Raw genomic sequence first — 26,166 nt, forward strand, 5'->3', positions numbered from 1 at the left:
AATTTGGAAAAAGAAAAGAAAAAAAAACAGAAATTTGTAAAAACTTTAAAATTTAAAAAAATTGTTTCTACGGTGTTTTGTAAAGTTTTTTCTTATAAATTTGTGAGATTTTTACACGTAAATTTATGATTTTTATTCGTTAATTGTTTTATTTATTTTGCTTTTAAATTTGTGAGTTTCTTTTACTGTAAATATGTGATTTTTTTTCTCCTACATTAGTGATTTTTTTTCTCCTAAATGTGTATGTTTTTCCTCATGGATTTGTGAGTTTTTTTCTGTAATTTGGGGATTTTTTTTTCACACAAATTAGTGAGATTTTTACACGTAAATTTATGATTTTTTTCCATACATTTTTGAGATTTTTTTCTTTTAAATTTGTGATTTTTTTTTCTCGTACATTTTTGAGGGTTTTCTTGTTCTGTAAATTTGTGATTTTCTTTTCCTTTAAATTGTGAATTTTTTTTCTCCTAAATTTGTCTTCTTTTTTTTCTCGTAAATATGATTATGAAGAAGAAACAAAAGGTTGAACAAACTGATCAGAGTTTAATCAACTCTGAGTCGGTTCAACCTGAAATAAAAACTCCATTGTCCAAAAATTCATTAATCCACCAAACTGAAGCTACATTTCCTTTATACATTTAAAGTTAAGATGAGGAATTTTGGAAATATTCCAAATCGAAACTTTCCATGGGAATTTATGGGACTTACCTGGTAAATTAAACAAACTGTGTCCGTCATCCTGCAAAAAAATAAAACAATTAAAAAGCATTTCAGCAGATTTATTTACAAGTTTATCAAGTTTTATTCAAATAAAATGAATGAAAACTGCTCTAATGTTCGTAGGTTTTCTGTCTTTCTGGAACTGAAAACTGAGAGTTTCCCTCGACAACGAGCTGCTGGGATCAGATGATGTTTGTTTGTTTGTTAGTTTGTTTGTTTGTGTGATGAGGAAACGAGCGGGCGTGTTCAGGAAACGATGGTTTGTGTTTCAGGGACTGACGGGACGAGACGGAGCTCCGGGACCGAGAGGAAACCCTGGAAACCCAGTAAACATTTTAACAACAATTTTAGACATTTTAACACTCAAATTATTATATTAATATTATTTTTTAAATACATTAAATAAAGGGGGAATGTCTCTCAGCTGGGAGGCGTTGACCTCTGACCTCCGGTTGGTTGATTGACAGGTTGAACTTTCGTCCTTAGGGTATCCCAGGTATCAGAGGGGAGGCGGGGCTTAAAGGACAGCGAGGACTCAGAGGAGATCCGGTAAGTCCAAACATTTACTTTAATAATTTAATACATTAACTGCCTTTCTCCTGGAACGTTATTGTGGTTGGTACCAATGAATCAGAGGACCCAGAATGGAGCCCTGCGGAACTCCGCATGTCATTTTTGCTCGTTATCTTCATGAGAAAACCTGTATGATTTCTACCGTAAACTATAATCGATTTGCATAAGTGGGCATGTCTGTAAAGAGGAGACTTGTGGGTACAAATAGAACACATTTATATTCAGATATCTTGAGGTCACGTCTAAAAACAGCCCAAATAGATTTAATAAAGTATCAGATGAAACAGAGAGAAGCAGCCAGGGTTCACACACAGAGTTTAGTCTTGTTGTCTCTCCCGATTTATGCAGCTCACAGACTGTTTAGTGACCCAAATGCAAAGAACTAGTATAAAGTGGGCATGTCTGCTTTTCCTTTGTGAAATGTAGACAAACTTTGGAGGGTTATTTCACTTCCTTCCTTCCTGACAAGATATAGATGCTGAAGAACTTTGGGCTCATTGAATCCACAAGAGTCTCAGCTTTACACTCAGACCCCATTTATGCAGCTCACATAAAGACTGTTTAGGGACCCCAGGATGCACAAAGACCCACACACAAGAGGACACAATAACACGTTTACTGCTGGAGAAACACTGCATTATTCCTGCCCAAACTGCACAAGATTTGCATAAAGTGGGCATGTCTGTAAACACATCCTGTTTAGGGACCCCAGTGTGCAGAGATATTCACATACAATGAGACAAAATAACTAAATGCAAAGAAGTATTATAAAGTGGGCATGCCTCCTTTTTCTCGAGCCAGATTGTGGATCGTTATTTCACCTCCTTCCTTCCTGACAGGATATAGATGTTGAAGAACTTTGGGCTCATTGAATCCACAAGAGTCTCAGCTTTACACTCAGACCCCATTTATGCAGCTCACAGACTGTTTAAGGACCCCAGGATGCACAAAGACTCACATTTTCCTGCGGGAGAAACACTGCATTGATAAAGTAGACATGTCTGAAAGAGGAGAGTGTTGTGAAGACATTTTATCGAGACATGTTGAGGTCAGAGGACGATGGATTCCTGAATGAATCCAAGAGTTAACAGGGTTCATGACGGGTTAATTAGGTCATTTTACTGCAGATCTCTGACTGTGACATGTTTCCTCTCAGAGCTGCAGCTTCACGTGATGAACAGCTTCTCCTGTTGACCTGCTGTCTCCCCCTGACCACAAACCATAACTCTTAATAAAAGGCGGCAGAATGGTGAAAGTTTTAATCTCCCCAATAAGAACTGACAGGCTGTTTCTGTTCCTCGTTGAGGCGTGTCGGGTCGGTTAATAACTCTAAAACCTCGACGAGGAGTTCTGCAGCTTTCAGCCAAAACACTTTGTCTAAATTACAAACAGTTTGGAGTGAAAACACTAAAAAGTTTAAACCAGAAATATCCCTCGGCTCATTCTCTGACTCACGTCCAAACATCCCGACTGTCAGAGGACCTGATACCAAACACAGCTGGGCTCAGTAAACAGAGTGTGTGTGTGTGTGTGTGTGTGTGTGTGTGTGTGTGTGTGTGTGTAACAGGGCGAGCCCGGTGCTGATAACACCGTCCCAGGAGTCAAAGGAGACCCGGGGAACCAGGGGCTGCCGGTAAGAAGCCGACTCTATGAATCACATGCGTCTGTTTTTATGTTTTATAGGGACCTTGCTTTTTTATTTCATTTTAAATTTTATATTTTATATTATAGTACATGTATGTGTTTTTTTTTTTTTTTTATATTTGTGTTCATTTTTGTGTCATTTTTCCGTTTAGAAATTCCATTGCACTCCAGTTTCTAGATATTATTTAAACAATTTTATTCACTTGCTGATTTATGTAAAAAAAAATGTTTTTATGTGTTATTATCTTCTGTCTATCTATTATTATTACTATTATTATTTTAAATTTTAATGGACATGATTTTTAAAATCTATTTCATCTAGTTTTTAGTCTTTTTTCTTTTCTTTTATACACATTTATTTTATTATTGTAGTTTATATATATTCTATATTTTATGTTATCATTTTTATGAATAATAAAATGAATATACATTATATTATATATTGTATTATATATTATTATTTTGTGTGCTTGCTTGCAAAAGCACACTAACTACTATTCACCGGGACTATTTTTATTATTCTTCCGTTTCTTCCGTGTCATTTTTCGGTCGACTACTCCTCCCAGAGTTTTGGTCGCACATACACAAAAAAGGTATCAAATCGACCGGCTTCCCCATGACAAGTGTGCTATGACTTTTATAAGGTTTTCGACAAACGGTTTTCAAATTATTGGGCAAAAACACGTCAAAAAATCCCCCCAATGTAACCCTATGGAGAGTCTAGAGTGGTGATGTCATCAAACAGAGTGTAGAGGGAGAGAATGAATTGTCAAAAAATAAATTTGAAAACTGCGCTCCAGGCCGCAAATTTCACTCTACAGAAATAATTTATACATAGAAACGTAGGAAAATTTGTCCTCTCACTCACAATCCTCTGGTAAAGCTGTCAGAGTTATAGTTTTGGCGCAGGATGCACAGATGCACAAACAAAACGCACCAACTGCCTCATTGGCTCCCATATTAAAAATGCAGGAAGATTTCTCCCAAAAAAAAATTTAACAGTTTTTTGAAATCGCTCTAACAAAGCTATTTTTTCATTTTTCTTAAAAAAAAACATATGTAGATGTTCAGGAAGAACTCAGGACGCTCAAAGTGAAGTCGGATCAATGATAGGTATTATGGTTTTGCCAAAAATGCTTTCTGTTCGAGGCCAGAATTTTCAGTTTGTCCACCTCTGTCTGCGGAACTTTCTCCAACAGCAGTTAATTTCAGTTGATTGCTCTACTCTTATTGGTCGACTCCACCTGGCCACCTGGTTGCTTAGCTACCAAAGCCTCCCCCCTCCCTCCTCCAACACAGACATTCTAACTGATAACTGTCAGTTTACTCTAAGTAAACAGACCTAATAACTTGACCATACATTGTCCAATCTTCCTCAAACTTGCCAAGCATGATGATGGTTCATCACTGACCACTTATACATAATAATGTTTCATAAATTCCCGCCCTTTTTGATTAGCCACGCCCCCTTTCATAACTAATGAACCATTTGTCCTAGAAACTTGTATGAGGTGTCTGTGAACTCAGGACAGAGTCCCTATTTAACTGCTGATTCAAGCCACGCCCCCTTTGAGTGACCACGCCCCCTTTTACTAACTTGTGAACCGTTTGTCCTACAGACTTGTATGAGGTGTCTGTGAACTCAGGACAGAGTCCCTGTTTGACTGTTGATTTGAGCCACGAGAATGATGGGCCAGAGGCAAGCACACAATCAAAATTTCTTTAGAAATTTTCTAGTTATTATTATTATTATTATTCATAATATTTTTAAAATTAATTTACAATAACTTTTTTTATTTTCTGTCTGTACATACTTTTTTATTGATACTTGAGATGTAAATATTTTGGGTCCTTGCTCCAGTTTAAGGAATTTTTGTTATTATTTGCGGTGAAATAAATTGGCTTTTTGGACGCTTTCCAATTCCAATTTCAATATTTTATTGGCTTGACTTGAATGGCAATTCTCAATTTTTGGGTGTTTTTCTTTTTTTTCTTTTTGCCGTATTTTGGTCGTTTTTGGGGCATTTTTTAAGCTTCTTAAAATCCTAATGTAATAATTTTTCCCACTCTACTATTGAGATTATCATATTGTAAAAATTTCTCTCTGTAACAAATAATTCAGTCTGAAGTTTTAAATCTGAGTTTCTTATCACTTGAAAGGGAATTCCTGGAACAGACGGACGGGCGGGAGAGAGCGGAGGCGTCGGGAACCCGGTGAGATTATATTCTTATTTTATTTTATATCATTTTTAATCAAGGAAACAGTCATAAAATCATTCAGCCTCTCCTGTCCTCTCCTCTCAGCTCTGTGTAAACAGCCTCTCCTGTCCTCTCCTCTCTGCTCTGTGTAAATTGTGATTGAACTGTGAACTGTAAACTGTAATCTGTGTTGACAGAATCTCTTCATGATTATTAAAATTAGTTTGTTTCTTCTGTTCAGGGTCCAAACGGGAGACGAGGACCGGCCGGTCAGAAGGTACAAAAACCAGACCACTGAACCACTGCACCACTGCACCACTGCACCACTGAACCACTGAACCACTGCACCACTGAACCACTGCATTACTGAACCACTGCACCACTGCACCACTGAACCACTGCACCACTGCACCACTGAACCACCGAACCACTGAACCACTGAACCACTGCACCACTGCACCACTGCACCACTGCACCACTGAACCACTGCACCACTGAACCACTGAACCACTGCATTACTGCACCACTGCACCACCGAACCACTGCACCACTGAACCACTGCACCACTGCACCACTGAACCACTGAACCACTGCACCACTGCACCACTGAACCACTGAACCTCTGAACCACTGCATTACTGAACCACTGCACCACTGCACCACTGAACCACTGCATCACTGAACCACTGCACCACTGAACCACTGAACCCCTAAACCAGTGCCCCACTGCACCACTGTATCACTGAACCACTGCATCACTGAACCACTGAACCACTGAACCACTGATAGAGCTGCTGCTGATACCAACTGTCTTTATGTGTGTGTGTGTGTGTGTGTGTGTGTGTGTGCGTGTGTGTGTGTGTGCAGGGTGCACCTGGACAACCAGGAGATCCAGGACTGGCAGGGACCCCCGGAGCTTCAGGTCCTCAGGTGAGTAAAGAGAAGATAAATAAATAAATAAATAAATAAGTAAATACAGTGAAATGTTTCGTCTTTATTTATTCTAAAAATGTATTTAAATGTTTTGTGTCTCAGGGCACCAGAGGGGTCAGAGGTCAACCTGGACCCAGAGGGATCTTCGGCCTGCCTGGACCTCAGGTCAGTCCACCACCAGACATTTACAAAATACTAAATAAACAAGTAAATAAATAAACGATTATGCACCAAAAATTATATAAACAACAAATGTAGTAATGTAATGTAATCATGATGTAATTTAAAATTCAAGACCATTTAACAATTTATAATATATATTGTATAAAATGTAAAATGTATACAATATATATATATTTAAAAAATATAATATCACATATTAATTGACAGATTTCAACTTTTATTTTATGGTAAATATTTGTAATAATTTTTTTTTCGCTCAGTGTTGAAACACTAAAACAAGAACAAACCTGTAAAATAATACAGTAGATTTTTGTAAATTATGCTTTTTTTTTAATTCCTTCCAGTCCAGAGAGGATAAATGTGTGTTTGTGTCTCTGAGGTCGTAAACATTAAACTCTTGTTATTATGAACCTGATGATGTCACTCGTCTGGTTTCTCCTCGTTTTTTACTGAAAACATTAAATTAAATCTGATCAGACAGAGTAAAGTGTGTTATTTTTGCAGCTGTTTTACAGACGCGTCACGCCTCAAATTATCTTAATTTATGACGCTCGTTAAAGTAATCAGAGACAGTAAAAACTCTCCACCCACTGAGGAAACATAAATGTGTCGCCGGGCAGATTAGCAGCAGGAAGAGATGTTAAAAGGCTGTTAAATTAAAATGTTGCATAAAACGTAATTAAAATCCTGGAGAGTTTTTACTGTTGAAGCATAGAGACGATGAGGAGAATCTTTTATTTTAGCTTCATAACCTGAAAATAATATCAACAATGATTCAATAATTTATAAAATCCCTTTCAATTTGCTTCTTTATTTAATATTAATATTATAATATTATCATCCTCTCCTCCTCCTCCTGTAGGGAGGACCAGGACCAGCTGGTAATCCTGGTTCAGCAGGACGTCGTGGAGCCAACGGTCAGAAGGTTTGTGACGTTATTTTAATATTGAATATGAATGGCACTTTACCGTGTTGTGTGTGAAAGGTCCCTTTAATTACTTTTTTGTTAAATAATTTAGGTTTTTTTCTGTCATTTTGTGTCTTTTTTTTGTCATTTCGTGTCTTTTTTGGGTCATTTTGTGTCTTTTTAAAATCATTTTGTGCCTTTTTTTTAGTAATTTTGGGTCTTTTTTTAATAATTTTGTGTCTTTTTTGTCATTGTGTGTCTTTTCTAAGTAATTTGGGTTTTTCTGTCATATTGTGTCTTTTTTGGGTCATTTTGTGTCTTTTTTTTTGTTGTCATTTTGTGTCTTTTTTTGGTCATTTTGATCGTGCCTCCAGCGGCCCCCAGGTAATTTGAGTTTGAGACCCCTGGTTTAAAGAATTAAATCAGATCAGGACTAACTGTTGTTTTTGTTGTATCAGGGTCAACCAGGAGATCCAGGAGATAAAGGAGTCCCAGGACCACTGGGACCCCGAGGGATGCCGGTAAGTGTGTGTGAGTGTGTGTGTGTGTGTGTGTGTGTGTGTGTGTGTGTCTGTGTGTCTGTGTGTCTGTGTGTGTGTCTGTGTGTGTATAAACTCTAATGTGTGTGTGTGTGTGTGTGTGTGTTCAGGGTCAGGATGGCAGAGACGGTTATGGACCTGCAGGACCTAAAGGAGTGAAGGTAGGAGACAGTCGCTGTGTGTTTAATGTTCCTAGGAAGATGAAATATGATGTTTATTTCTGTCTGTTTGTTTCAGGGAGATCCTGGTTTCCCTGGTTACCCTGGGCTGCTGGTGAGGACACGTCCACTTACACATCACACACACACACACACACAAAGATAATCAGACTGAAGAAATCTGTCCCTGAAGACTATACCGATATTAGAAATATATATATACACTGAATAAGAATCTAAACACAACCTTAGACAGCAGGATTGTTGCTCAGGTGAGTCTGAGGCTGCTCAGTTAAGGGCCACTCTCTTTCATATTGGTCTGAGTCACATTCGAGAAAAAAATATTGCAAAGAAAAGTCTGATTTGGAGCACTGCTGCAGCCTGACAGCAGGACAAACAACACGACTTTAGACCTTCAGGTCACATGCAACACAGACACCAAAATCCAATTTTGCGTGGATATGTTAGCTAATCCTTCCCCATGTCTCCGTTTGGAGTTAATAGCGCCCTCTAGTGGCCGTAGTAATTGTGAATGATGGCGATAAATTACCAAAAAAGACACAAAATGACCAAAAAAATATGTAAAATTATTTTAAAAAATGTATATACCAAAAAAGACAAAAAGTTACAAAAAAAGACAAAAAGACAAAAAATGACCAAAAACGACATAAAATAACACAAAAATACACAAAATATCAAATTACCAAATAATAGACGTAAAATTGCCCAAAATATATGTAAAATTAATAGAAAAAAGATATAAAATAACACAAAAAATACAAAATGACCAAAAAAAAGATGTAAAATTACCAAAAAAAGACGTAAAATGATGAAAACACACAAAATGACCAACAAAAAAGACATACAATTAGCAAAAAAGACCAAATGACCGAAAAAGATGTAAAATTACCAATAAAATTTGTAAAATTACCAAAACAAATATGTAAAATTACCAAAAAAAGACATAAAATTACCAAAAAACACAAAATGACCAAAAGAGTTAAAATTATCAAACACAAAATTACTAAAAAAAGAGATAAAATGACGTAAAATTACCCAAAAAGGCACATGATTTCCAAACGTTACCAAAAAAAGATGTAAAATGACTAAAAAAGACGTCACATTACAAAAAGACGTAAAATGACCACTTTGCTGTCTTTCAGGGTGAAGATGGTCTGCAGGGACCTAAAGGATTGCCGGGACGTAAAGGGAACCTTGGCCGCGGCGTGAGTCCTCAAACACTTTAACACATCTGGATTCTTCATCAAAGGTTTTTTTTTTAATTATGACTTCTGTTTCTGTTGGGATGGATGTAGGGAAACTCCGGGCGGCCCGGAGAGTCGGGAGGACCCGGAGAACCAGGATACCCAGGACACACGGTGAGTCTTCTTTAATTACTATCATCATTATGAAAATCACAGCGGTGAGTTATTTTTAGAAGCTCAGCACCAAAAGGAAATATAATGTGCAACAAGACTGACTGCAAAAAAGATATAGTTTAAATAAAGTGCATATTAACAGAAGATAAGATACATAAATATACAAATATATATATATGCCAAAGACAAATAATGTTTGTCCTGCATTTTCCGTCTTGGGATCACATGGTCCTCCATCACGCCTCTGAGATGTTTCTGCTTCAGTCTGAACTCAATATTTCGGCTATAAAATGCCTTAAAATGCTTCAAATGGGTCAATTATAGTCTGTTGATACATGTAGTAGTATAGTTTGAAGCGAAAAAACACCATATTATGGGATGTCCAAAAACTGAAAAAAAAGTCATACGATAGCATGTCATTTTTTGGCAAAAAAAGCCACATTTTAAAATGCCTAAAAATGCTTCAAATGGGTCAATTATAGTCTGTTGATACATATTAGAGCATAATATGGCCAGAAATTACAGTAAAACACCATATTATGGGATGTCCAAACATGACCCCCTCAAAAAGTCATAACATTTTTAAATGCTCCGATACTCTCAAAATGGTCTCATTATAGTCTGTTGATACATGTAGTAGGGTGGCTTTTGCAGAAATTACAGAAAAACACAATATTATAGGATGTCCAAAAACTGAAAACTCATACTCATACTATAGCATGTCGACTTTTGTCAAAAATGATCAAATTTTAAAATGCCTAAAAATGCTAGAAATAGCCCAATTATAGTCCGTTGATACATGTGATAGTATAGTTTGTACAAATAAAGCAAAAAAACACCATGTTGATTTTTGTCAAAAAAGTCCGTTTTAAACAGCAGTCTGAAAGTCTTCCTGCTCAGTTTCTCTTTCAGCACCTTGTCCTGCAGTTAAACAGGATTCTGCTGGAATGTGTTTATAAAAGCAGAGACGAGGTTAATGTGTCTCTGTGTCTCTGTGTCTCTGTGTTCAGGGTCCCAGAGGTCCTCCTGGAGACAAAGGACCCGTAAGTAAAGCTCAGCTCTGCTGCCAACAGTAAATATGAAATCCTGACCTCAGTGTTTACATGTGAAATGTGCTGTTTCCTGTCAGGAGTGCAAGCTGATCACCTACATCAGAGAGAACTGTGGTGAGTGTCACAGACAGTAAAGATCATTTACTGACTGGTTTAATAACTGCTGTTCATCTCTAACTGTTGTTGTTCTCTCTTCCTCTCTCAGCGTGCTCCTTCGGTACGTAACCCACTCTAACAATCACAACAGTTGGGTGAGTAAAACACGAAGCTTCATCGTCACAGAGAGAGAAATCTGTCCACAAACACATCATGACGTCCTTCTGTCAAACCTTCAGCTTCCCTCTAAAGTTCAGCCTTCAAACTCCACCATGATGATTGGTCAAAGGTTGAATATATTTAGTACAGAAATACAGAACGAAGAACAAAGTATCAAAAGTAAAAGTCGTTCTTATGCAGATTGTTTTATATATTCCACATATATTATTGTATTATTATTGAAGCATTTATGTAAAAATCATTTTACTGTTACGGTAGAGCTCATTTTAACTTAGCTTTATATACTGTTATCAGGTTTAATTATTTTAAATTGATCATATTTTGACATGTTAATTCGTTAATATTCAAATATTTGCCGCTCACGTCTCTCTGCCAGATTATGTTCAACACCAATCTTTCCCCATGTCTCTGTTTGGAGTTAGTGGCGCCCTCTAAGGTTGTGGTAATTATAAATCATGGCAAAAGACACAAAATGATGTAAAATGACAAAAAAAAGATGTAAAATGAACAAAAAAGACACAAAAAAGAGCAGCACCACAAAAGACACAAAACTACAAGTGAAGTGAAAGCTGATGCGGCCAGAAACAACGTGTTTGAAAAACAGGAGCGCGCTAGAAGAGGGCAGCTGACGAGCCGCCCGGTCAGATAACTCACTCAGTCACATACAGACCCGTTTGTAGGGCTGAAAAAAGACAAATTGACCTAAAAAGACACAAAATGACCAAAAAACAGCCAGACCGCCTTGAAGACTCAAACTTTGGACTCGGGTTCAGTTTTACCTTCTTCTTCTCGACATGAACTCTTCTTTGTTGGTTTCAGACCGAGTGGAGTGCCCGGCCTTCCCCACGGAGCTGGTGTTCGGCCTAGACATGTCGGAGGACGTGACCCCGGCGGCCTTCGAGCGGCAGCGCTCCGCCCTGCTGTCCCTGCTGGAGGACATCACCATCTCCGAGAGCAACTGTCCCACGGGCGCTCGCGTGGCCGTGGTGGGCTACAGCGCCTACACCAAGTACCTGATCCGCTTCCAGGACTACCGCCGCAAGAACCAGCTGATCGACGCCGTGAAAAACATCGCCCTGGAGAGGACGGCCAACCGGCGCCAGCTGGGCGCCGCCATGCGCTTCGTGGGTCAGAACGTCTTCAAGCGGGTCCGATCAGGACTTCTGATGAGGAAGGTGGCCGTCTTCTTCTCCAACGGGCCGTCGCAGGACGTCAACGACATAGTGACTGCCGTCATGGAGAACCGCGGCCTCAACATCGTCCAGGCGGTCGTCTCCCTGAAGAACGCTCCTGCGATCGGCCGAGCCATGGAGGTACGTCTGATTACCCCGTGATAAAAGTTTAAACTTCTGATAATCCTTCAGACTCCTGGATCTGTCACTCAAAGCACACACTTCCTTTCTATTTACTCTTTCATCCCTTCATTATCTTTAACTCCTTAACCGATTATCTGAACTCGGGTCATGGGGGGATGGAGCCGATTACAGACTATCATGTATAAAAAGAACTGATACAGTACTGGAGGCGGGGCTCTGTTCATTCCTATGAAAGCTACTCATTGGCAATTAAGCCACCAATGGTCGCCTTCAAAAAAATCCCTGCTGTTCTTCTGTTCGTGGTCTTCATGGACAGGATCTCAAGGCGCAGCTGGGGGAGGAAGGGATCCGGTTTGGTGACCTTAGAATTACATCTCTGCTTTTTTGAAGATGATGTGGTTCTTTTGGCTTCATCAGACCGGGACCTCCAGCACTCACTGGGGCGGTTTGCAGCCGAGTGCGAAGTGGTTGGAATGAGAGTCAGCACCTCCAAGTCTAAGGCCATGGTTCTCTGCCGGAAAACGGTGGACTGCCCCCTCTGGGTGGAGAGAGGTACTGCCTCAAGAGAAGGAGTTCCAGTATCTGGGGGTCTTGCCCTGGCGACCCGGCCCTGAATAAGTGGATGAAAATGAATGGACGAATGGATGGCTCTTCTAGACTTTCCAAATGTTATCGGACCGAATGGATCAAATTCTGCAAAAAAGATGTGTTTGAGTTGTTCCCACCTCTAGCCGTGATTGTGCTGATTCCACAGAGCTGCAGGACATATAGATTTATATAGATTTTATATTTTGAAGTGAAGTACAAGGACACAGAGAGGAGAATGCGCCGGAGGGTTAAAACACAATTATCAGCCTCAGTGTTTCAGGATTTCATGTTTGGAGACTTCAGATCATCCTCCACCCACCTTCTGTAATCTGACAGTGCAGCCAAGTTGTCATTGTCTCAGTAGAATAAAACAAGTTTGGAGATGAATGATGAATGTGTTTCTGTGTCTCTTCTCAGGTCGACGACTCGGGCAACTCCATCTTCACGGTGCTGGGCAGGGACGCGGCTGCCGACCTGAGGAGGGTCCGGAGCTGTGCCATCTGCTACGGTACGCTGTGAATCACGCAGTAATGTTTCTGTCATTTTAACTCGTTCTTTACTTCAGCATGTCCTGTGAGAAGATCAGGTGAACTTAGAGCCCTGAGTTCGGAGTAGAGTTTTTTTGATTTAGGTCTTTTCCAGTCCGGTCCTGGTCTGGTCTGGATATTGACAAATTCATGACAAATGGGGGTATTAAATGTGGACCTTGTTGATATCTGATACCTGTCTGAGTCGTGGCGCTCCTGGATTGTCGCTCTGCAGTGAAACAAATTTACTTGTGATGCAAAGATGCAAGAAATACTCACTTTACACAACAATCTGATGTATAATTGTATAAATAATATAATTGTGGTCTGGATGAGAACTTGCTCTTGTTTCTTCAGATCCCTGCAAGCGTGCGGATCAGTGCGCCTTCATCCAGGACCCTCTGCCGCCTCAGGAGGTGGATCTGGACCTGGTCATGGTGCTGGACAGCTCCAGGGAGGTGAAGGCTGATGAGTACGCCGGCGTGCAGGAGCTGCTGGGCTCCGTGGTGGAGCAGCTGGCCGTGAGCCCGCAGCCCCGCAGGGCCGGCAGCCAGGCCCGGGTGGCCGTGGTCCAGCAGAGCGGCACCCAGGCCGTCAAGATGGAGTTCGGACTCGGAGGCTACCAGAACCACAACCAGATGAGGAGGCACCTGATCCGGAACATGACACAGCAGGGCGGCTCCTCGGCGCTGGGCCGGACGCTGGAGTACACCCTGAAGGAGGTGCTCCTGAAGGCCGGCCAGCCCCGCAGGAGGAAGGCCCTGCTGACCGTGGTGGGGACCAAGACGGCCCACGAGGACCGAGCCAAGCTGCGCTATATCTCCCAGAAGGCCAAGTGTGAGGGCGTGGCGCTGTTCGTGGTGACGGTCGGCGAGGGCTACGACCGGGCGCAGGTGGAGGAGCTGGCCAGTCTGCCTCTGCAGCAGCACCTGATCCACGTGGACCGACTGAAGGCCGACGAGCAGGGCTACACACAGCGCTTCTTCAGGGTCTTCCTCTCCGCCCTCGGCAGTAAGACCACACTCACACAGACTCACAGAGACTCTGTCTGTCCTCAGAGCTTTGTCTTCAAAACATACAATATTATATACACTTTATAAAGCTCTGCTTTCAAACTCCATGATGATGAAAGGCCAAAGGTCAATTATATTTCATATGAGTGGATGTTTGGGGGCATTTGGTTTGACCGACATGTTTTTGTGCACATTTTCTTTTTACGTTAATGATTAAGTGGTGGCTTGCTGTCTGTTGCTTCTGTTTTGTTTTATCTGTTTGTGAAAGTAAAAGTAAAAGTAGTGGAATGCGCACCGCTCATGTGTCTCTACCAGATTACATGCAACACAGACACCAAAATTGAATTTTGCGTGACGTAAAAATATCAAAAAAGACAGAAAACTACCAAAAATGACCCAAAATGACCAATGTTTCTTTGGCCTGGTGCCAGAGAAGGCCAGCCCACTTTATCATATAAGATCCAGGGATGAGAGTTGTAACCATCACCAGTAATAAATCTAAGAGCAGAATGGTGCACAGGGTCCAGAGGTCTAATGGTTGAGGGTCAGAACTGCAGTAGATCACATCCCTAGTAGATCACATCCCCAGTAGATCACATCCCCAGTAGATCACATCCCTAGTAGATCACATCCCCAGTAGACCACATCCCCAGTAGATCACATCCCCAGTAGATCACATCCCTAGTAGATCACATCCCCAGTAGACCACATCCCTAGTAGATCACATCCCTAGTAGACCACATCCCCAGTAGACCACATCCCCAGTAGATCACATCCCCAGTAGATCACATCCCCAGTAGATCACATCCCTAGTAGATCACATCCCCAGTAGACCACATCCCCAGTAGACCACATCCCTAGTAGATCACATCCCCAGTAGACCACATCCCTAGTAGATCACATCCCCAGTCGACCACATCCCTAGTAGATCACATCCCCAGTAGACCACATCCCCAGTAGACCACATCCCCAGTAGATCACATCCCCAGTAGACCACATCCCCAGTAGATCACATCCCCAGTAGATCACATCCCCAGAGTCCAGGACTGACAGAAAGATTATAAAGTCAGCAAGAAACTTTTAATTTTCCTGTTTGTACTTTGTCTCCACACATCTTATAATAACTTAACATAATAATATAACATATATATATATCTACATATATCTACATTTCTGCCTCATGAGAACTTTCACTTTTGACACTTTTGGCAGAGTTTGTCCATCACTGCATCAATGTATCTGTTTCTGTGTTTGTTTCAGAGGGGATGAACACGTATCCTCCTCCGTCTCTGAAGCGGACGTGTGACCAGCTGAAGGAGGACGGAGGACAAACCGGAGGACAGATATTCATTGATGGGTAACTGCAGAAATACACACCACCATAACGATAATAACACAAAGTGAACAAAACAAAATTAATCTGCAACCATTTTAATCACACAGTTGATTTGTTGTAAAGTCGTTTTATTACAACATATTTAATTTGCTGTGCAATTACAGTATGTGTGATACATCAACATTTCCATTTAGGCATTAAAAAACATTAATAAAAAGAAAAAATACTATAAATATAATAACTATAAAGTTTGAGAATATATTGAAGGTTTTAATATGTATTCTCAGACAAATGACATATACCACATATTACTAATAGGAAATCTAATCTGTAAAAAGATACAATGAAAACAAACGAGATAAATACACACACCACAAATAAATGCATGTTATTATAATAATAGTAATCTGGGGAAAATATATTTTTAAAAAATCTGATTATTTAAACATTTTTTGTGTGTAAAGTAAGTATGTTTGGGTTTGTTGGTCACACAAAAAAACCAAGTGTAAAATGTCATCTTCTGCAAGAAACAGACTAATTGGGCCATTTTGAAGCATTTTTAGGCATTTTAAAATTTGACCATTTTTGACAAAAATCATTTTTGGACGTCCCATAATATGTTTTTTTTTTTGTGCTATTTTAAAAAAAACTATTCTACTACATGTATCAACAGTCTTTAATCGACCCATTTTAAGCATTTTTAGGCATTTTAAAATTAGACAAATTTTGAGTTATTGTATGACTTTTTTCCCGGGGGTCATTATTGGACATCCCATAATATGGTGTTTTTCCTGTAATTTCTGGCCATATTATGCTCTAATATATATCAACAGTTAATAATTGACCCATTTTAAGCATTTTGGGGAAATTTAAAATTTGACGAATTTTGACAAAAATCGACATACTATAGTATGACTTTTTTTTGAGCGGGTCATTTTTGGACATCCCATAATATGGTATTTTTCTGTCATTTATGGACAAAATATGTCCTAATATGTATCAACAGACTATGATAAAGTCATTTTTTTATCGTTTTTAGGCATTTTTTAAATTTCACCATTTTTGACAAAAAACGACATGCTATAGTATGACTTTTTTTTCCCAGGGTCATTATTGGACATCCCATAATATGGAGGTTTTCTGTAATTTCTGGCCATATTATGATCTAATAAATATCAATAAACTATAATTTAACCATTTTAACCATGTTTTTGGAACTTTTAAAATTTTACCTTTTTTGACAAAAATCAACATACTATAGAATGTCTTTTCTCAGTTGTTGGACATCCCATAATATGGTGTTTTTATGTCATTTCTGGCCATATTATGATCTTATATGTATCAACCGTTAACAACTGACCCATTTTAAGTATTGTTGAATTTGACCATTTTTGACAAAAATCGGCATGCTATAGTATGACTTTTTTTTCAGGGGGTCATTATTGGACATCCCATAATATGGAGGTTTTCTGTCATTTCTGGCCATATTCTGCTCTAATAAATATAAACAGACTATAATTTTGGGGAATTTTAAAATTTGACGAATTTTGACAAAAATCAACATGGTATGACTTTTTCTTGAGGGGGTCATTTTTGGACATATTATTCTCTAAAATGTATCAACAGTAAATAATTGACCCATTTTTAGGCATTTTTAAATTTGACCTTTTTTGACAAAAATCTACATGCTATAGTATGACTTTATTTTGAAGGGTCACTTTTGGACATACCGTAATATGGAGGTTTTTGTGGATCCGTCAGTAGTTGATTTGTGCTGCTGGTTTCCAGTCAGCGGACGGCCGTCATCGAGGAGGAGGAGGAGGAGGAAGAGGAGAGGTTTGAGGAGCAGACGGGACCAAAGACTGAGACCGGCCAGCTGGACATCAGCCACACTCTGATCAGAGGAGACGGACAGAGATTCACCTCGCTGTCTCATGGTAGCACACACACACACACACACACACACACACACAGTCACTAACAGTGTGTTCAGAGCTCGGTGAGAAACATTCAGACTCACATGCAGACAAATCGAAGCTGCACATTGACTAAAACCTGCAGATCTGATGCAGATATCAGTTTAATGATAAAGGCCTCTAATGTCGTGAGAAGAGTCCCGTCATCAGTCTGTGGTGCTGCAGACAGTCCAGTTAAGGCATCAAACTCTGAACCACTGACACGGTTTCTCACACTGACACAGAAACGTACATTAAATGGATTTTATTCACTAAATTTCATGACGTCTCAAAATATTTTTTTTTTGTTATTTCTGCAAAAGCCACCCTACTACATGTACCAACAGACTATAATAAGACCATTCTGAGAGTATCAACCAATTCTGACAAAAATCAACATACGACATATGACTTTTTTTCTGGGGTCATTTTTGGACATCCAGTAATATGGTGTTTTTTCACTATTTTTGGACAAACTATACTACCACAAGCATCAACAAACTATAATTGGGCCATTTTAAGCATTTTGAAGCATTATGAAATTTGATAAATTTTTGACAGAAAGCGACATACTATAGTATGACTTTTTTTCTGGGTTCATTTTTGGACATCCAGTAATATGGTGTTTTTTTCACTATTTTTGGACAAACTATACTACCACAAGCATCAACAAAGTATAATTGGGCCATTTTCAGCATTTTTAGGCATTTTAAAATTTGACCTTTTTTGACAAAAATTGACATGCTATAGTATGACTTTTTTTGAGGGGGTCATTTTTGGACATCCCATAATATGGTGTTTATTTGCAATTTCTGGACAAACTACACTACTACATGTATCAACAGACTATAATGAGACCATTTTGAGAGTATCGGGACATTTAACATTTTAAGACTTTTACGGAAAATATAAACATGCTATAGTATGACTTTTTTTGATGGGGTCGTTTTTGGACATCCCATAATATGGTGTTTATTCCTGAACTATATTACCACATATATGAACAGACTATAATTGATCAAACCATTTTTAGGCCTTTAAAAAAAAAAAAACATTTCTGACAAAAATCGACATATTACACTATAATTTTTTCTCAGGGGTCACTTTTGGACATCTTAAATATGGGTTTTTTTTGCTGGTTTTGGACAAACTATACCACCACAAGCACCAAAAGACCAATTTTAAGCGTTTTTAGCCATTTTAAAATTTGACCATTTTTAACTAAAATCGACATACTATAGTATGACTTTTTCTTCATTTCTGGCCATATTTTGCTCTAATATGTATCAACAGACTATAATGGACTCATTTGAAGGATTTTTAGGCATTTTAAAATTTGACCATTTTTCACAAAAATCGACATGTATGACTTTTTTTTTAGGGTGTCATTTTTTGACATCTCATAATATGGTATTTTTTCGCTATTTTTGGACAAACTATACTACCACATGAAACAAAAGATATAATTGAGCAATTTTAAGCATTTTTAAGCATTTTAAAATTTGACCACTTTTGACAAAAATGAGTTTTTTCCCCCCATATTTTAGGCATCTCAAAATATGGTGTTTTTTCTGGAAAAGCCACAATCAACAGACTAAAATAAGACCATTTTGAGCATATCCAGCCATTTAATTGATTGGTGTCAATGATATTTTAAGATTTTCCACAATGAAACAAGAGATTCATGCAGACATTGTTCCTGGTGTCTGTTTTAACAACAACTTTCATGAGATTAGAGGCCTGAGAGCAAAAAGTGAATCCAATCAGGAAGTTTGATGTCTCCAACCTGCAGTTTTTAGTTTTTAATGAAACATTTTCTCTGTCTGAAGGACTGAAAGCATGTTTGATATTTCTGTTCTAACTGCACAGACTGTTATTTGTCCCCTGCATTTAATTTGGTCTTGAATTAACCCTTTCTTTGTTAAACTGAACCGTGTGATTGGACTAAACGTGTTTGTCTGGAATGATTCATGTTTTCCTCATCAGAACGCATGTTTCCTCCTCAGCAGCAGATCTCAAACACTCTTTAACTCAAGAGACGCTGCAGGTGGTTCGGGTCATTATTTAACACCACGAAACTCCCCCAGTTTGTTATTTGCATTAACACATTATTTGTTTTTGCATTACAAGTTTTCTGAAATTGTAATGCAATTGAAAAAGTCGACAGAAAAAAGTAGAAATGTCGGGATGAAATAAGAACATTGTGAAAAAAGTTGAAAGTTGAGAAAAAGTTGAAATTTTGAGAAAAAGTTGAAATTTTGAGAAAAAGTAGAAATGTTGAGAAAAAGTAGAAATTTTGAGAAAAAGTTGAAATGTCATGAAAAAAGTTGAAAGTTGAGAAAAAGTTGAAATTTTGAGAAAAAGTTGAAATTTTGAGAAAAAGTAGAAATGTCATGAAAAAAGTTGAAATGTTGGGGGAAAAGTCAGAAAAGTCAAAATGTCAAGAAAAAAGAAGTGGAAATGTTAAAAAAAAAAAAAAAAGTAGAAATGTTGTTTACTACAACCTGTAATAGTGAAGTTATTACATATTTACATATTACTACTATTACATATGTATGTTTACATATGCAAATTAGTTGTGAACTCATTAAATTTGCAGATGTTTCATATTTTGTAGTATGACTTTTTTCAAATTTTGGACATCTGGTGTTTTTCTGTTATTTCTGGAAAAACTTTACCTCAACATGTTTCTACAGACTATAATAAGACCATTTTGAGTGTTTCAGGACATTTAGAAATGTTATGCATTATAAAAAAAGATCGACCTGCTATAGTCTGGCTTTTTTTTTTACATCTGAAAATACTGTTTTTTGTTATTTCTGGAAAAAAAACTTTACTCCTACATGTATGAACAGACTATAATTGAGACCATTTTGAGAGTATCGGGCCATTTGAAATTTTATAAATCCTTTTTTTTTCAAATTTTGACTTTTTTTTCAAAATTTGGACATCTGAAAATATGGTGTTTTTCTTTTATTTCTGGAAAAACTTTACCTGAACATGTTTCTACAGACTATAATAAGACCATTTTTAGCGTTTTAGGACATTTAGAAATTTTATGCATTAAAAAAACAAAAACAAAAAAAGCCTGAAAACGGACCAGAACCTGCAGCGTCTCTCCTCAATGACTCATGCATATTAATGAATGTGTTATAATGTGTTATAATGGGTGAACTGGGAGCTGCTGCCTGGAGGACTGGTCCACTTCCTGTTTGCAGTAAAGTGTGTTGTGCTTCCAGCCCAGTGTCAGCTGCAGGCTGATGCTGGTATCCAGTGTGCGGACTCTGTCCAGCTGTGGTTCTTTGACAAAGACGTGGCTGCATGCTCGCCCTTCTGGTTCGGCGGCTGCGGCGGAAACGCCAACCGCTTTAACACGGAACACGAATGTTTCCGGACATGTGTCGCTCATAGTAAGTCTGGCTGAACAACGAGTCTCTGGACGTCTTCTTCTCTCTGGAGGTTTAACTCACCCAAACCCAAATGTTTGTCTTCTAACAGTGTCTTTGTTTTTGTTTTGTCTGTTTGTTGCTCGATCTCTTTTTCCTTCATCACGATATCATCGACACTTTTCATGGAGACGAGAAGAGAAACCTGAAGAGAAAACCGTTAAGATTGTTGGACGTTAGTTCAGAAAAGGATCAGAGAAGGAAGGGGAAATGTTTTCATTATGATCTTCAAGAAAAAAGTCAAAATGTCGAGAGAAAAGTTGAAAAGGTCCAAGTGTCAAGAAAATGTAAAAATTCGAGAAAAAAAGTAGAGATGGCGAGAAAAAAGTCGAAAGTCAAAATTAAATAAGAAATGTTGAGAGAAAAGTAGAAATGATGTTGATATTAAAGTTAAAATGTTGAGACAAAAAGTAGAAATGTTGAGAAAAAAATCCAGTGTCTCGTCTTTGTTTGTTGCTCAATCTCTTTTCCTTCATCACAGTATCATCGACACTTTACATGGAAACGAGAAGAGAAACCGTTGAGATTGTTGGACGTTAGTTAAGAAAAGGATCAGAGAAGGAAGGGGAAATGTTTTTATTATGATCTTCAAGAACAAAGTTGATATGTTTGAGAGAAAAGTTGAAAAAGTGTCAAGAAAATGTAAAAATTCGAGAAAAAAGTTGAAAGTCAAAATTAAAAAAGAAATGTTGAGAAAAAAGTAGAAATGATGTTGATATGAAAGTTAAAATGTTGAGACAAAAAGTAGAAATGTCAAGAAAAAGTAGAAATGTTGAGAAAAAGTAGAAATGTCGAGAAAAAAATCCAGTGTCTCGTCTTTGTTTTGTCTGTTTGTTGCTCGATCTCTTTTCCTTCATCACAATATCATCGACACTTTACATGGAAACGAGAAGAGAAACGAGAAGAGAAACCGTTAAGATTGTTGGACGTTAGTTCAGAAAAGGATAAGAGAAGGAAGGGGAAATGTTTTTATTATGATCTTCAAGAAAAAAGTAGAAATGTCAAGAACAAAGTCAATATGACGAGAAAAAGTTGCAACGTAGAGAGAAAAGTTGAAAAAAGTCCAAGTGTCAAGAAAATGTAAAAATTTCGAGAAAAAGTCGAAATGTTGAGAAAGTAGAGATGTCGAGAAAAATCCGAAGTAGTCGAATTGTCGAGTAAAAAGGAGAAAATGTAGAAATGTTGAGAAAAGTCAGAAAAGCAAAAATTTCTAGAAAAAAGTAGAAAAAGTCCAAGTGTCAAGAAAATTTCGAGATAATGTCAAAATGTTGGGAAAGTAGAAATGTGGAGAAAAATCCGAATAAGTCGAAATGTCGAGGAAAAAGGAGAAAATGTAGAAATGTTGAGAAAAATCAGAAAAGTAAAACTTTCGAGAAAAAAGTAGAAATGTAGAGAGAAAAGTCGAAAAACTCAAAATTTTGAGAATAAAATAGAAATGTTGAGAAAATGTTGCAATGTCAAGAGAAAAGTCGAAAAAATCCAAGTGTCAAGAAAATTTAAACATTTCGAGAAAAAGTCGGAATGTTAAGAAAAACGTCAAAAGTCAAAATGAAAAATTACATTTTGAGAAAAAAGTAGAAATCTGTTGAAAAAAAGTTGAAATGATGTTGATATTAAAGTTAAAATGTTGAGGAAAAAAAGCCGAAATGTCGAGGAAAAAGGAGAAATGTTGTTGTTTACTTCAACCTGAAAGAGTGAAATTATTACATATTTTATTAAAATGTTTGTTTGTGTGTGTCTGAGAGTGTGTATTTGTGTGTGTGTGTGTGTGTGTGTGTGTGTGTGTGTTGTACCTAACTTCCCTCTTTTCTTCGTCAGATCCGAACATCCTGCCGACGCCGGAGCTCGCCAGCTTCACCTCCAAAGGTAAAAACACCAACAACGACTGTCTGAACTCTTCGTTTCCTGTTTAAAGTTTTTCATTTAGAGGAACTGAAACTGAACACTCTCTGGAATTAACAAACAAAACATCTAAAATTGTGACAAAGTGATGATTTTGGAAAATGCTCAGCAGGAATAAAAATATAGAGAATTAAAAGCCAACTGGATGAAACACAGAGACGTTTACTGAACCGCTGAACAGGAAACGGAAAAACTGCAAATAAAAACAACCTTTGTTGCATTTTACATAACTAAATCTATCTGAGCATTTTGGGCATTTAAAAATTTTTACGATTTTTGGGGGAAAATTTAGAAATGCTTTGGACCTAACCCCAACCCTAGAAAAAGTAGAAATGTTGATAAAAAAGTAGAAATGTCAAGAAAAATTAGAAATGTTGATTAAAAAAAAGAGAAAAAGTCAAAATGTCGCCAAAAATGAGAAAAATTAGAAATGTTGATAAAAAAAAGGAGAAAAATTAGAAATGTTGATAAAAAAAAAGAGAAAAAGTCGAAATTTTGAAAAGTAGAAATGTCGAGAAAAATTAGAAATGTTGATAAAAAAAGGAGAAAAAGTCAAAATGTCGTCAAAAAAGAGAAAAAGTAGGAATTTTGAAAAGTAGAAATGTTGATAAAAAAAGGAGAAATGTTGATAAAAAAGGAGAAAAGTAGAAATGTTGATAAAAAAGTAGAAATGTTGATAAAAAAGTAGAAATGTTGATAAAAAAGGAGAAAAAGTCAAAAGGTTGCCAAAAAAAGTTATGGAGTCAAATATCGAGAGATAGTCGAAATGTCAAAAAAAGTATAATCAATAAAAATAGAAATGGTGAACAAAAGTGGAGAAGTGTTTGCTGTTAATGAAGGTGAGAGTGTCTCGACTCAGATTGAACCTGTTTAATGCGTCTCAGAAAGTCTTATTATTGAGCTTTATTTCCATCTGATGAGGTTTTGTCTCATATTAAGCCTTATTATTGAGCTTTATTTACATCTGATGAGGTTTTGTCTCATATTAAGTCTTATTATTGAGCTTTATTTCCATCTGATGAGGTTTTGTCTCATATTAAGTCTTATTATTGAGCTTTATTTCCATCTGATGAGGTTTTGTCTCATATTAAGTCTTATTATTGAGCTTTATTTACATCTGATGAGGTTTTGTCTCATATTAAGTCTTATTATTGAGCTTTATTTCCATCTGATGAGGTTTTGTCTCATATTAAGTCCTATTATTGAGCTTTATTTACATCCGATGAGGTTTTGTCTCATATTAAGTCTTATTATTGAGCTTTATTTACATCCGATGAGGTTTTGTCTCATATTAAGCTTTATTATTGAGCTTTATTTACATCTGATGAGGTTTTGTCTCATATTAAGTCTTATTATTGAGCTTTATTTACATCTGATGAGGTTTTGTCTCATATTAAGCCTTATTATTGAGCTTTATTTACATCTGATGAGGTTTTGTCTCATATTAAGCCTTATTATTGAGCTTTATTTACATCTGATGAGGTTTTGTCTCATATTAAGTCTTATTATTGAGCTTTATTTACATCTGATGAGGTTTTGTCTCATATTAAGTCTTATTATTGAGCTTTATTTACATCTGATGAGGTTTTGTCTCATATTAAGCCTTATTATTGAGCTTTATTTACATCTGATGAGGTTTTGTCTCATATTAAGTCTTATTATTGAGCTTTATTTACATCTGATGAGGTTTTGTCTCATATTAAGTCTTATTATTGAGCTTTATTTACATCTGATGAGGTTTTGTCTCATATTAAGTCTTATTATTGAGCTTTATTTACATCTGATGAGGTTTTGTCTCATATTAAGCCTTATTATTGAGCTTTATTTACATCTGATGAGGTTTTGTCTCATATTAAGCCTTATTATTGAGCTTTATTTACATCTGATGAGGTTTTGTCTCATATTAAGTCTTATTATTGAGCTTTATTTACATCTGATGAGGTTTTGTCTCATATTAAGCCTTATTATTGAGCTTTATTTACATCTGATGAGGTTTTGTCTCATATTAAGCCTTATTATTGAGCTTTATTTACATCTGATGAGGTTTTGTCTCATATTAAGTCTTATTATTGAGCTTTATTTACATCCGATGAGGTTTTGTCTCATATTAAGCCTTATTATTGAGCTTTATTTACATCCGATGAGGTTTTGTCTCATATTAAGTCTTATTATTGAGCTTTATTTCCATCTGATGAGGTTTTGTCTCATATTAAGTCTTATTATTGAGCTTTATTTCCATTTGATGAGGTTTTGTCTCATATTAAGTCTTATTATTGAGCTTTATTTATATCTGATGAGGTTTTGTCTCATATTAAGTCTTATTATTGAGCCTTATTTACATCTGATGAGGTTTTGTCTCATATTAAGTCTTAATTTTGAGCTTTATTTACATCTGATGAGGTTTTGTCTCATATTAAGTCTTATTATTGAGCTTTATTTACATCTGATGAGGTTTTGTCTCATATTAAGTCTTATTATTGAGCTTTATTTCCATCTGATGAGGCTTTGTCTCATATTAAGTCTTATTATTGAGCTTTATTTCCATCTGATGAGGTTTTGTCTCATATTAAGTCTTATTATTGAGCTTTATTTCCATCTGATGAGGTTTTGTCTCATATTAAGTCTTATTATTGAGCTTTATTTCCATCCGATGAGGTTTTGTCTCATATTAAGTCTTATTATTGAGCTTTATTATACCTGTCCCTGTCTTTCCGTCCTTCAGACAGCTGTTTCCTGCGGCAGGACCAGGGCGGCTGCCAGAACTACACCATGATGTGGTTCTTCGACACCGAGCAGAGCGAGTGTTCCCGCTTCTGGTACGGCGGCTGCGGCGGCAACGAGAACCGCTTCAAGACGCAGGACGAGTGTGAGAACTTGTGTCTGACCAAGAGCCGGTGAGGAGAACCGGAGGAACCGCCGCCGCCGCCGCACGCCACAAAACAACAACACAAACAACAACAACCGCACGCATCTTGAAGGAGGAACGCCGGAGAGACTTCAGGAACCTTTGAAGAGCTTTGAGGAGGTTCTGGTCCACTCAGTTTCTGCTAGAACGCCTTCAGGGAACGTTCCCACTGGTCCAGAACTTTTAGGATCTGAAGTCACGAAGAAGAGTTTTGTTCCGAGTTCCTCAAAGTTTTTTTTACACATTTTGCAATAGAAGCTGTTAATCATCAGAGACACTGAGTTACTGTTTGTTCTGGTGCTATTTTTACTGAAACACGTCTGTTAGAGAGTCAGAATGAATGTTTGAAGGATCAGAAACATTAAAGTGTTTATGTGAACCACTTCCACGACTCTTTCTCTCCACACAGGGTTTTAAATGTCTCTCTGCAGGTTAAAACGGTCACTTCTAAGGGATTCAAATGCTAAAAAAAAAATCTTTTTTTTATCATAATGAATCTATTTTTACACTTTTTAAAGAAAAGTCGCAGATTTATGAGATTAAAAGTGGCAAATTACTAGAAAAAAGAATGATTGCTGAGAAAAAAGTGGCAAATCTACGAGAAAAAAAGTAGCA

The 26,166-nt window shown here is 37.4% G+C and overlaps 1 protein-coding gene across 1 annotated transcript in view; it reads left to right on the top strand.

The window, feature by feature from the left end:
* The window catches only part of LOC131976040 (collagen alpha-6(VI) chain-like), a 48,041-nt gene extending 22,106 nt beyond the window's left edge, over nt 1-25,935 (top strand). Inside the window, exons 18-41 of the mRNA XM_059338917.1 lie at nt 993-1,046; nt 1,207-1,269; nt 2,861-2,926; nt 5,098-5,151; nt 5,378-5,413; nt 6,004-6,066; nt 6,172-6,234; nt 7,115-7,177; nt 7,618-7,680; nt 7,809-7,859; nt 7,936-7,971; nt 9,020-9,082; nt 9,173-9,235; nt 10,246-10,278; nt 10,365-10,401; nt 10,493-10,504; nt 11,383-11,876; nt 12,885-12,975; nt 13,352-14,005; nt 15,268-15,364; nt 17,132-17,280; nt 20,538-20,708; nt 22,563-22,610; nt 25,369-25,935. Coding sequence (XP_059194900.1) covers nt 993-1,046; nt 1,207-1,269; nt 2,861-2,926; nt 5,098-5,151; nt 5,378-5,413; nt 6,004-6,066; nt 6,172-6,234; nt 7,115-7,177; nt 7,618-7,680; nt 7,809-7,859; nt 7,936-7,971; nt 9,020-9,082; nt 9,173-9,235; nt 10,246-10,278; nt 10,365-10,401; nt 10,493-10,504; nt 11,383-11,876; nt 12,885-12,975; nt 13,352-14,005; nt 15,268-15,364; nt 17,132-17,280; nt 20,538-20,708; nt 22,563-22,610; nt 25,369-25,544 — 2,700 coding nt within the window. The 3' untranslated portion in view covers nt 25,545-25,935. The remainder of the gene's footprint in view (nt 1-992; nt 1,047-1,206; nt 1,270-2,860; nt 2,927-5,097; nt 5,152-5,377; nt 5,414-6,003; nt 6,067-6,171; nt 6,235-7,114; nt 7,178-7,617; nt 7,681-7,808; nt 7,860-7,935; nt 7,972-9,019; nt 9,083-9,172; nt 9,236-10,245; nt 10,279-10,364; nt 10,402-10,492; nt 10,505-11,382; nt 11,877-12,884; nt 12,976-13,351; nt 14,006-15,267; nt 15,365-17,131; nt 17,281-20,537; nt 20,709-22,562; nt 22,611-25,368) is intronic.
* The last annotated feature ends 231 nt before the right edge of the window (nt 25,936-26,166 follow it).

The sequence above is a fragment of the Centropristis striata genome, chromosome 8 (genome assembly GCF_030273125.1).
Source record: "Centropristis striata isolate RG_2023a ecotype Rhode Island chromosome 8, C.striata_1.0, whole genome shotgun sequence".
In the NCBI taxonomy this organism is placed as follows: domain Eukaryota; kingdom Metazoa; phylum Chordata; class Actinopteri; order Perciformes; family Serranidae; genus Centropristis; species Centropristis striata.